Source organism: Cottoperca gobio, chromosome 12 (assembly GCF_900634415.1).
Source record: "Cottoperca gobio chromosome 12, fCotGob3.1, whole genome shotgun sequence".
NCBI lineage: Eukaryota > Metazoa > Chordata > Actinopteri > Perciformes > Bovichtidae > Cottoperca > Cottoperca gobio.
The window spans coordinates 7002977-7015871 of NC_041366.1; the positions used below are offsets into that span (position 1 = coordinate 7002977).

General features: G+C 40.8%; 1 protein-coding gene across 1 annotated transcript in view; it reads left to right on the forward strand.

The window, feature by feature from the left end:
- Positions 1-567: 567 nt before the first annotated feature.
- Positions 568-12895, forward strand: part of LOC115016573 (leucine-rich repeat transmembrane neuronal protein 4) — a 105163-nt gene continuing 92835 nt past the window's right edge. Inside the window, exons 1-2 of the mRNA XM_029444399.1 lie at positions 568-671; positions 8723-10284. Of these exons, the coding sequence (XP_029300259.1) occupies positions 668-671; positions 8723-10284 (1566 nt within the window). The 5' untranslated portion in view covers positions 568-667. The remainder of the gene's footprint in view (positions 672-8722; positions 10285-12895) is intronic.

Consider the following 12895-nt stretch of genomic DNA (forward strand, 5'->3'; position numbering starts at 1 on the left):
TGGACAGAAAGGTGGATATTTGGATGTTTGAGTATTCCGCGAGGCTCGCTGACAGTGTTCCGCAGAGACTTGTGGATAACCGACCGCTACTTTCCTCTGTGCGCCATGCGCGGATCACACTGAGCATCCTTGAGAATAGAGACGCCGGGCTTTATTTGGAAGAGGAATCTAAGGGCTGCTTCTTGGAAATGTACGTGCTGTTTTTTTTGTGCATCGTACCACTGCATTTGTGAAGTTTTGTGACCGGATTCTCCATGTAAGACTGACGTGAATTACTTGGATGTGGCTCCGTTATTGTCTGCGCCTACTGCGGTACTCTTTTTGGCTGTAACTTGAAAAAAAAGAAAAGAGAACGCTTCTTTCGCTACGAAGACATGGATAGGGAGTTCTGAAACCGGATTTTTTTTAACCCTTTTAATCTGGAGTTGGAAGTAAATGACATTCAGCCCGGTTCGGCTGCACGGTTATAGAACCGTACTAAACCGGATAGCACACCCAGGTCCGGGAGAGTAAAGGGCAGGTGCGCTTTGGAGTCGGCGGCTGCGCGGAGACACCGGGCTAGTGGATTAGGACGGTACCTGTCTGTGGAGAGCGCGTCATGCGGACTCGGATGTCGCGCACTAGAAGCCATTAAAACCTGTAGGCTGGAGCTGACAGATCAGCGGATATGGGTAAGTTATATTTTTGTTACCATCTTTTTTTGATAGCGTGTGTTGATTCAAAACATATTCTCCAGTTGTTCTCCTTTTTCACAATACACCACGAGACGCCTCGTATCTCCGGAGCAGAATGGTTTGAATCCGATGTTTGCATCAGAAATGGTTCGTCTTATCAAATTGCACTGTTGAAATATCTAATACGGTGTTTTCATTTTTTTACGAAGTGGCTCGTAGATCTTGAAGGATGTGGGTGAAGCCTGTGCTGTAGAGCCTGTTAGTCGCAGAACTGCAATGTGTTTTTCCTCCATTTCCTGGCGGTATGTTTTATGAGAGCCGAAGGATACTTATTTACGCTTTGCGTAAAGATGTGTTTCAAAAATCACAAGAAAAGCAAATTAGTCCATCCTTTTTTTCTCTCGACTAGTTAGAGTGGCTGGCTCATTGGCATAGACTTAAATGCTAATCACGGTAAATGTTGGAAGCCAGTCAACTTTATAAAGCGTGGGCCTGCATAATCATTGATTGTGCTTCATCTGTACGCATGCAGCCCATTGTCCAGTTTCAGACCAGTGCTAACGTCTCCCCAAAACTCTTGTGGGCTGAATTAAAGCACCGGTTCTGCAAGGTTTTGCTCAGCAGGCTGATTCTAATTTAAAAAAAGCCGTCGTATTCTGCACCTGCTATTAAGAGGGACTCTCCAAATCGAGCATAAAGCTGTGTGTCAATCTATCAATACACTGTGTGTGTGTGTGTGTGCGCGCGTGCGTGTGTGCGCGTGTGTGTGTATGTTTGGTAGACATTACCCCACTCCTTCAGTAATGCATGATGGTATTTCTTTGACTGGGTGTGCACGTGTTTCCCCCATCTTATTCCCAGTTATATTTAATGAGAATTAACCATTTTACCCCGTTCAGTTTCCCTTGGCCTACACACAGTTACACACACAGTTACACACTCATAACCACACTCTTGCCCACCCCCCCTCCTTTCACTATGTCCTTCTCTGTTTAGTTTTATCTCACGACTTTCCCCCAAAATTTCAAATGACTTGGGATCCATCTTTTGCATTCTCTTGGTCTGATATCATTGTCAGGGGTAGCCTAATCTCCTCAGCCATTCTATACTGGTATACAGATGGCCAAGTTCACTGGTGGTGCTGTGCCATTAATTGCGAGGCTGCATGATATATCGATCCACGGAGGGTTACTGCACCGCATCAATATAAGCTACAAGAGCACAGAAAGCCATACAGTACAGGCCCGTAGGAGCTCCGACATAATTTATGTGTACTGCAAAGCAACCATATATGGTTAATCATAGGAGTCTCGTTCATTGGCCTGTTTCTTAATTGAATATCAGAGCGTTTGAGAAAACTCTGCATATTTGAGGTGCAGCAATTTTGACTCGCACGGACATGCTGGTGCCACACACATGCCCGCAAACACATTCATGTCCAGTTGCACAAGTCAGCCCAAAACTGCAGCTTTTGTCAACCATATAGCTTCATGCTGTTGCCCACAATTATTTGATGATTATGTGGCCCCGTTGTCTCAGTTATCCAGCTGACTGTGATGCTCTTCATTAACAGCATGCAATGCACTTATGTTTCATGGGCCATATCATTAGAGATCTGCTTTGCAAAAAGAGAAGAGTAGGGCAGGGATTGTATAAAAAGCCACAGCCAGAGACGCAGTTGCAGAGCTTTAAGATAAATTCAAAGACCTAAATTACATTTTGCGCCCTGCCTGCATAATAAGAAATCAAATAGATGGAATGTTACTTTGTTACTAAATTAAAATCAGTGCGATAATGATAATTGTCCACAAGTTCAGACAGTAAATACAGATGACCTTCTGCTGGGCCTACTGCATCCAACAGACAGAAATGTTGAAGTGTCAGGTGAAGCAGGGGAAGGGAGGGGATCAACAGGCCCTTTGAGAGCAATATTGTTGCATTTGTTATTTACATTTGTTTATTTTGAAAGAAAAAATCAATGGCTTGTGAAGCACTTGGGATCCAGCATTCATTATCTACAATATGCCTGTATAATGCTGTTCAGGTTTGTAGGGGCTGAATGCATTGAGTTACATCTGAGTACACCCTGGAAAGGTTCACCAGTAACATTTGGTATGTGTACTAATATAATATAATCTTCAGTAATGTTAAGTAATGGCCCCATTCAAAGAAATATATATAAATATTAGGAAGCTGCAAAGGTGAATTTAATTGTAGTTCAGTGTTTTGGGTTAAGATGATGTAACTGATCAGCTGATTAAGGCTGTCCTCATAGGATTTTGTCGACCAATCAATTAGTTGATTTAATCGTGCATAAGAAACACTTTAAATCTTGTGTTTAATAGAGATGTGCTCACAAGTTTCTTGGAAATAAGTCATTCAGCATGAAAAAAGCATTAAAAGAAATGACCAATCGATGAAAGAAAACTTAGTAGACTAAGACCAAAACGACCAATTAGTTGACTAAGAGGGGCAGCCCTACTGCTGATGTATAAAGCTTCAACAGAAAGAAATGTGTTATTGATTTTATTGCCACTCTGCATCTATACTTGAGAATGCTCACTAACGTAATGCATTTCCTATCCCGTAACCCTGAATTTAACCAACACAAATAAGTGACCCTAATCCTAACTCTGACCTATTCCTAATTCTAACCTAGCCCTAAAACTGCTCTTTGAAGAACGGTGGAGTACACGCTCCAAAACTGTTTTCAAATTCGGTCCTAACAAAGAAAAACAAGTGACCTCCCCCAGCACACACAATATGATGTCTTTCTACTTTCTGAGCTAAACGTTTTTTCAGTGTTTCTGCGGCCTGTTTTCAGGGCTGTGTTTCACAGTGACGAACACAATCACATCACTGTGGATTCTGTGGGTCAACTTGACCAGGATGCTGTTTTTTTGCTGGGTATCTAAGCTATTATAGGATGACATGGTAGGAGAAACAAAGCACAACCTTTACAGTGACATATGAGGTTACAACCCGGTTTGTATTGAGCCTTGGAACAGAACTTCCATTAGCGATGTTTCTCTTACAAATAATGACGAAAGGGAGGAAAGCTCTCTCCTAGTTACTGTTTATCTAGCTGTACATTTACACTTTGTTTTCCAAATAAGATTGTATCCACAAGATCAGTTCCACAACTCTGGCATATGTAACTGTATGTAAATTGTGTTGTCACAGTAATCGAGCATTCTTAAAACAATGACCAGAGTTTTTAATATAACGTATTATGACAATGTGGCTCATTGGCTGTGAGAAATAATAGTTTTTTTGTAGATCTGGGTACAAAAAGGATCAAATTCAGGAGTTTAACAAGAGAAGTTTCTATACAGCTTGGTAAAGGGGTTATTTCGATCGATACCTTAAAGTTATTGAGTACTGATACCCAGTCCTACAATGAAACCATAATAGAAAGTACTGTAGTGAGCTTGGAACACATTTTGTATAGGATGTGACTCCATTGGAGTGCAATTAAGGGGAAAGGCTGATTGGTCATGTATGTGTGCGTAGTTTTCATGATAATACTCCCTGCAGTTTGTTTCTGTATTCTTCCTAATCAGTGCTACAAATACAAGACGAGCACACCAGGACAAAATGTTTTCCAACTACCATTGGAAGTGGTATAACTTGGCAGGCCTCACTATCATCTCAAAGATAATTGGAGACTAATAGGATGGCTTAGGGAAGGATGTCCCAAACCAGCCTATGTGTGAGGCTGCTGTCCAGCCTCTACAGTATGTGCAGTCAAGGCTGAGGCTGGTTGCAGTTTTGTCAATGATAGGCAGCGGATAGCAATGAGCCACTTGTGTGCACTCAAAGTGCACCTGTTAGCAAGTCCATTTTCCAAGTTATTAAGCTACATTTGGTTTTATTTTAGGTCAGCAGTAAAGTGCACTCAGTCCCTCTATGGGTTAGGGTTGAGAGGCAGAATCTTCCCGTGCTGAGGACAGCAGGGCTGTCTGCTACATAACTAAGCATTACGCACATGCCTTTAGACAAACTTCAGCTCCGACTTATCCATTCATTTTAGACTTAGACAGGTAACTGCATTGGGTGACAAGGAAAAATGAGAAGCACGGGTCCATATATTATCATATGGAATACTAAAAAGAAAGCAAGAAAAATATTAATACTAGAAATTAGCTCTGAAAGCATGCAAGAAAGAAAGAAGGTTTGAGGGCAAACATAGAAATCAACTAGGGAAGTGAGAGAGCTGAGGAGATGCATAAAGAATAGACTACTTATATAAAAACGTCCTGATGGTGGTAGGGTTCAAGGACATGTATAACTAGCATATTTTCAACAGGAAAGAGAACAAAATGAAGGAGAAATTGTACATCTAAGTAGATACAGCATAAGAACAGTAATGGTGAGAGGTACATCAGGTAAGAGGTTATAGAGACCCAAACCCCATGAGTGACTTCTCAGAGGGTGACTTGTGCACCTTTGTGAATAAGATTAGAGGAATAGTAGGGAAGGAGATGGCTCACAGAGGCATTAGCGCACAGAGCGCTCATTAAACCACATACAGTGTCAAGAAGGGGGAGAGAGGTGTCTTGTGAGGCAGGCTCAATCTGAAAGAGATGGCGTAGTCACTTCTAATAAAGCTAGCCTATTATGCACATGGGAAATAAAAGCAACAGGGGTCTGTTTCTACAGCCTCCTGGGATGCGACTTAAACACAAAATATAGAAAGCATGCATTCATGTTTAACAGCCCACACATTCTGTTCCCCAGTCTATTAAAATGGCTTTGAATGCACATGTATTCTTCTGCTATTTATACTTGTTTTTTATTGTAAGACTTTGAGGCACAATGTATCTTGTAATTACCATCTTTTTCTCCGCAACATTTATGTGAAGTATCAAAATTGTGGGATCCAAGATAAAGAAACATGATTGATGTATCAGCTGGTATAATCAATAGCCAGCACAAATTATCTGTACAGTTCCATGGTTCCCTCCATCTGTAAGGAATGATGAAAGATTCCTCTGAAAACAAACAGTAAGCGTGCCTCTCTCTTTCTTTCTCTCAGTCACACTCTTAGACACACACACATACAATACCCATATGGGATCAGCAGATGCTTGGCAAAGAGAGAAATGGCTATGTTAGATAGCATATGCTCTATGATGCCTCTCAGCCACTCTATGTCAGGGAATTATTTCTGACAAATCCTGCAAAGATTACGGAAAACACGAGAAAACTAAAATCATGCTTATTGCTTCAACTGACATTAAAACCCAAGTATCCCATGTTTTAGCTCATCATGAACAGCTACATATAACGCAGTCATTTAATTAAGTTGGTGAATTCATCGCCTGCCAACACATCATACATTTTGTAAGCTAATTAAAATATTGACTACTTATAACCTGACGTAATAATCTTATGTCACCGTGATAATGGTATTAAAGTCCATACTTGATGATATTGCCTTTAGAAACACACATAAATAGTGAATCCCCCCATAGCACTTCTCAAGGGGAAATCAATGTATCTTAATGACACATCATTAGTGGCTTTGTAAAGGGGAACGATTTTAATGGAAACAACTCTGTCTCACCTCAGAACAAGGAGTGATATCACAGGAAGCTACTGACTACTGGTCTTCAATTTTCAAATATATTTTGGAATGGATTAGATAACCCCCCCAACCCCCTCCCACACACACACACACACACACACACACACACACACACACACACTAATTAAGAAGTGTACATAGACATTTAGTCATTCTCCACAAACACATTTTGCCATTCAGGTAGAGAATGTGGCAGAGAAGAGTTGCGTAACTCAATAGGGTTTATAGTGATTTTATTATTTGAACCCGTGGAAAGCAGAATGGATGATTCATGCTGAACCCGTACTGCTTTGGTCTGGTTATACATGAAATGGCTGGAGTCTGAATTAGAATGCCTCCAGGATTGTATACACAACCACCAGCTCTTGAATGTTAATTTGCTCTGTACAGGCTGCCTTTCATGACTTATCTGCTTTCACCATTGGTGCAATGATAGCTTATGGGATGACTGAATAAAAACAGAAATAAAGATATGCTTGAGCAAATTGTAAGTTGCTTTGCTTCAACACTGGTTGTCAGTGCGTAATCACTGTAAACATGCAGAGCAAATGACATCAATCGAAACAGCTAAAACCATGTCATTTGGGGAAATGAGTGCACATGATGAGGACTTTGCTTTAAATTTGAATATGAAATATTTTTGTGATTAAAATAAAACTTTTAATCATCCCATTTAAAGACCATGTAAAATTGTCAATTGATCAAAACAAGCAATAGTATTCGTATATAACAGTGCCTAGTCATTTTCTATAGATGAAATAGATCACATGGTTTGGGAGCCTTGGGTGGTGGTGACACACATCATTCACTGTTACAAGACGTTTTCTAAAGGTTTTTCAGACTTAAATCCAATGGCAAAAAATAAAAGCATGAAATGTTCTTTGGTTAATACAGATGACAATTTCCTTAACATCCATTGAAGTTAAAATAGCATACCCTTTATTAGGGTACTTTTCCTTTTCTACAACCTACGTACAAGTTTCACTGTGGAGTGTCCATAGCTGCAGACACCAGGTTTGATGGCGTACTGCATAGCACGCTCTCCTCAACTGTAGGATGTGATATGACTGGACATATGTGTCAATGGTTGTGTTGTAGGGATGGTGAACATGGGTCAGTGTGAGGGGGGGGATTTAAAAATGTATGTGACAACCTTGTAGCATTAACATTTTACGGTATGAATTACAACATTGCTTTGACGGTTGAGTGGAGGAAAGGATATGGAAAGATATGGAAAAGATATGGAAAAAATGGATCCTTAAAATATGGAACTGGAAGTGGATTCTGGAGACATGATGGATGAAAATGTATGCTCATGATATAGGCAAAGGGAAAGGACCTGGTATATAAGGTGGAGGAAGGTATAGGAAAGACCTAAACTCTGGAAATGGCACAGAGGGATATCAGTTTGATCTTAATGGCTGTAGCAAGAGCAACAACTGAACTATTCTAATCATAGCAGAGATCTCTGAAAGTGAGATGCATACCATTTACTAAATATGTAACAAAGTACTGAGCTCATAACAGATGTCTACTAAACACAACTAAACTTAGCTATAATGAGCTGAACATAAACACAATATAACTGGACAGACTTAACTAAAAATGACAAAGAAAGTCTCCCAAAAAATGCAGACATATATAAGGACTGAACAGACCAAACAAAGGGGTAAAACAAACACAAACAACTAAACTACAAATAAAAGAAAACAGGACAATTAGATAGTTAATACATCCACTAAAACAAAAGAACCAACAAACAAATATATGTCTATCTGTATATCTTAATGAAATTAACAAAAATATCTAAACTACAAACCCCAATCCAGCCCCCATGATGTGGCCCCACTTGGTACATTCTGAAATCATCTAAAACAATAAAAACCTCGATACGCGCTTCACAGAAAACTTTCTTGATTACTTGACACACGCTCCGAAGCCTTGGCACAGCACGTTACATTATTAGCATCAATTAATAAGAATTTTCTTTCAAAGCTCTATGTTATGTTGTTTGGTGAATTTTCTTTTGAGCCTTTTAAGATATTTGTATTAGTGTTTTTAAATGTTTTTGTTAGTGCCCTTCACATTTAGATATACACACATCAATCATTACACTGAATATGAGTTAAACATACAAAATAGTTTACTTTTTGTAGCAGAATTGTTACTTGATAATAAAAAGAAAACCCATCCAAATGTAAAAGTTGCTGAGCCTCTTCTTTTATTGGGCAATAATTCAGGCCTGGGTCTGTATAAATATATCTTAATTTTATCTTAAGAAACAAACAACCGTTGCTTGGTGGACATCATCATTTCGAATACTGAACCCAAGAAAACAATACTCAGTTTGTAGCATACATTTGTTCACCTAAAGCAAATGATAAATTATTGTTTAGGGTTTTTGTAATAAACTCATCTGCTTAACTTTTTTCTCCTCTCCCTCTTTCCCTCCCTATAGGCTCTGCTCTGCGGTGTCGCTGGCTAGTAGTCCAACTCCTGATGCAGGTGTGGCTGGCGGCAAATCCATCTTTGAGTGAGCGCCCATGCCCCAAGAGCTGTCGCTGTGATGGAAAAATTGTCTACTGTGAGTCAAGCGCCTTTCGCGATGTCCCCAAGAACCTCTCAGGAGGCTGTGAAGGCCTGTCTTTACGGTACAACAGCCTTGTCAGTCTTCGCGCAGGTCAGTTTGTAGGCCTCAACCACCTCATCTGGCTCTACTTGGACCACAATTACATTGCCTCTGTGGATGGAATGGCCTTTCAGGGGGTCCGCAGGCTCAAAGAGCTGATTCTGAGTTCCAACAAGATCACGTCGCTCCACAACACCACATTCCACCCTGTCCCTAATTTGCGAAATCTGGACCTGTCATATAACAAACTGCAAGCCTTGCAGCCTGGGCAGTTCCAGGGCCTGCGGAAGCTTCTCAGCCTTCACATACGGTCAAACTCTCTAAAAACCGTCCCAGTGCGTCTGTTCCAAGATTGCAGAAATCTTGAGTTCCTGGATCTGGGTTACAACCGCCTGCGCAGTATCACTCGGAATGCATTTTCAGGCTTAGTAAAGCTCACTGAGCTGCATCTGGAGCATAACCAGTTCTCAAAGATCAATTTCTCTCACTTCCCTCGCCTCTACAATCTGCGGGCACTGTACCTGCAGTGGAATCGCATTCGCTCAATGAACCAGGGCCTAACCTGGACTTGGGCCTCCATTCAGAAACTGGATCTGTCTGGAAATGATCTGATGGAAGTAGATGCTGTAGTTTACCAATGCTTACCCAACCTGCAGACCCTCAATCTGGACTCCAACAAGCTGACAAATGTCTCCCAGGAGGTAGTTGATGCCTGGATCTCTTTGACTACGATTAGCTTAGCTGGGAATGTATGGGACTGTGGCCCTGCCATCTGTCCTCTGGTGGCCTGGCTGAGAAACTTCAGAGGGGCAAAGGAGACCACGATGATCTGCGCCTCCCCCAAGAAAGCCCAGGGTGAGAAAGTGATGGATGCTGTCGATGCTTTTGGTGTTTGTCAATCAAACCCAGCAACAACGCTCACTGCAAGTTTTCCTCCAACCCCATCCAGCATCCCTGTGCAGACTGAACGCCGCCCAGCCATTCTGGCTTCACCTACTGGTTCTGGAAAGAGAGGAGAGGGGTCTATCAGAGGCCCCACATTGTCAGATGTTACCCCAACTGTGGCTCTTCCCCCAGAGCAAGACTTGGAGCCTGTATCCTTCCATAAGATTGTGGCTGGAAGCGTTGCTCTTTTTCTATCAGTCGCAATGATCCTGTTGGTAATCTACGTGTCTTGGAAGCGTTATCCTAGTAGTGTCAAGCAGCTGCAGGAGCATTCGGCAGCAGCCCGCAAACGCCGCAAGAAAGCTAGAGAGACGGAGCGCACCCTGAGCTCTCCACTGCAGGAGTACTATGTGGACTACAAGCCCACCAATTCTGAGGCCATGGACGTGCTCGTGAATGGGACCGGACCCTGCACCTATACCATCTCAGGCTCCAGAGAATGCGAGGTATGACCCACACCACCGCCACTCCTCCTAAACCAAACTATGTCCACAGCTCAGCGACCAGAGGTAATTATTTACACTGCTTTGATAGATGATAAATCTGTCACTTGATTACTTAGCCTCACACAGCAGGTTAGGTAAACGCTGCATACCCATGGATTATTACAGAAGTGGTTTTAGCATCACTTTTTGTATAGCAAGATATCTCTTGTTTTCAGACAGGTGTTTGAATATTCGCTCAAACCTTAATCTCTGCTGAGCTGCAAATGTTTGTTTTGCCGTAAAATTGGACAGACATAGAGATAAATGAGACTGATTACATTTCCTACTTTGCATAATCTTGAGCCTAAGCTATGCTGTTTGTGATAAAACACTTGTGCTTGTTTAGGTACTTGTTTGCTTTTTTTTCTTGGGTATCACAGGCTTTGTGCTTTGTGAGTTTGCTCTACTACTATACAGTCTTTGATGAGCAGTATTGTGTAGGGACAATAGCTGAATTGTGGGAAGATTCATTTTTGGATGTGAATGCTAAAAGAGACTTTTCTCTGAATAGAGCTTCCCCTGAGCTGATGACTTCACACTTTTCTTGACATAGCTATGACTCAAGATAGTTGGAAAATGCTCATAGTCCCCCAACAGCACATCCTTTCTGATGTTTTTCCTTCCTTTTCACACTGACTTGCTGAAGTTACTCACTGGCTTAATTGATTGGTCACACACACACACTGAAATACATACTTTCACTGGCCATTCACATTGTAACTCACACAGGGATTGAAAAAAAATCACATTTTGTGACATACATACATACAAACACACACACACACACACACACACACACACACACACACACACACACACACACACACAGAAGTAGTGTTTGATAGTCCCGAAAGGAGTGGGAATCCTTTGAAATGTTTTGTATACTGACAAGTGAATTTCTTCAAAACAGTATTTACAGACTACAGCAATGTGGGAATACTACTTTTCTCCTTTTTCGTTCAGCTACACTCTTGTGTACCTGACATACTGTAACATTCTTGGTTAAAGCTTTTATTCTAGTGCATTTTCACAGGTTTTCCAAGCTACAGCTAAGCAAAGCTTCTGTAGAAAAGTATTTCTTATCACTGATTAATCTGCCCGGTTGTAAGAGGGGGCTAAGAAAGGGCTAAACCCACCTGGATGATCAGGTACAGGTGTTCTTGTGGCCGCCTCCTATAATTTAAATGATAAACTATTTTGGATTAATTTGCAAAGAACACAGCAAGAGAGAGCTGCCCACTGGAATCATATATGAAAAAAGCATAATAACTGACTTTAAAAATAAGTTGTGATGCAGATAATTGATAAGTCTCATTTTGTAAATATGTTGTCAATTCCTTTAAACCATTTTTTTAAAGGTGTCCTAAAAACATAATACCATATGTTACCATGGTTTGGTAGAGCATTGTTAATTCTAACAGTTATATAATATTTGACAAAACAATTGAAGGCTATTGCACTGAGGATAAGGAGGAATCAGCAGTGATTGGGAGGAGGAGATTCTGTCACAGTAGGTGAAGGTATTGGTTGCCTTCCAGTATGTCACATTACAAGGGATAAAATGGCTGATTGTCATTCCCATCACTCGTCTTCATTCCTGATGCCCCATTCCAGTTGTATTTTTCACGCTCAATACAAATATGTGTGAACAAAGCTAATCAAAGCATCATTAATTACAGTAAAAAAGGAAAGAAAATAACAAGATTCAATTGGATAGGGACTACAGTGTTGCTGTGATGACCACATTCTTACCTTAGTTTTTCTTTTTAACATAATGTAGAAGAGTATTTTAGATTTATCATATGTTAAAGTTTAAGACATATATGTAATCCAGTTGAAATGTCTATGCTATGTTGGCAGATGTAGCAGTATAGGCTTCCAAATGTGCACCTGGTGGTGAACTTCCATAGGCTGCTTTAAAACATATCTATATATATATATATATATATATATATATATATATATATATATATATATATATATATATATATACGGTACACTCTGCCCCTGCTTTCTTCAATCTGCTAATTAACTTAATACACATGTAGAGTATTTTTATTGTCAATGGTATGGTATGATATGTTGTACTCCAGTCTGTGACAGTGCAACCTGTATAGCCATATTATGAAGCCTCCTTAGCTTCCTTTTGTCTCCCAGCACTCTCCTCCATTTTGTTTCTTGAGATATCCTTGAAAATGCATTCTCTCCAGCCTTATCGGTCCCTCTGTCTCATCTTAAAACATTGTAGAGGGGAGACAGGAACTATCAGTCAGCAGTCCACAAAGTCCTGAGTTCATCTCAGGATGTGCTCCGATCTTGTTTCTACATTTTGTTGCTCTCGCGCAGACATAAATCACTCGGTGGAACGCTGCACTCTCCCCACCTCACAGCCTCGCTGCCTCTCCTCAGGCTCGAGGCCATAGCGGCTTAGGTCTGTTCATCTCCTCTGAGTGGGAATTGCTTATTCCTCTTGTGTCACTCATACCATTTTCTTTCATTTGGATTCTGTGCCATCACTATAACTCACCACGGACCTCTTCACATGATTGTCCTTTATCAGCCTTCTGACGTG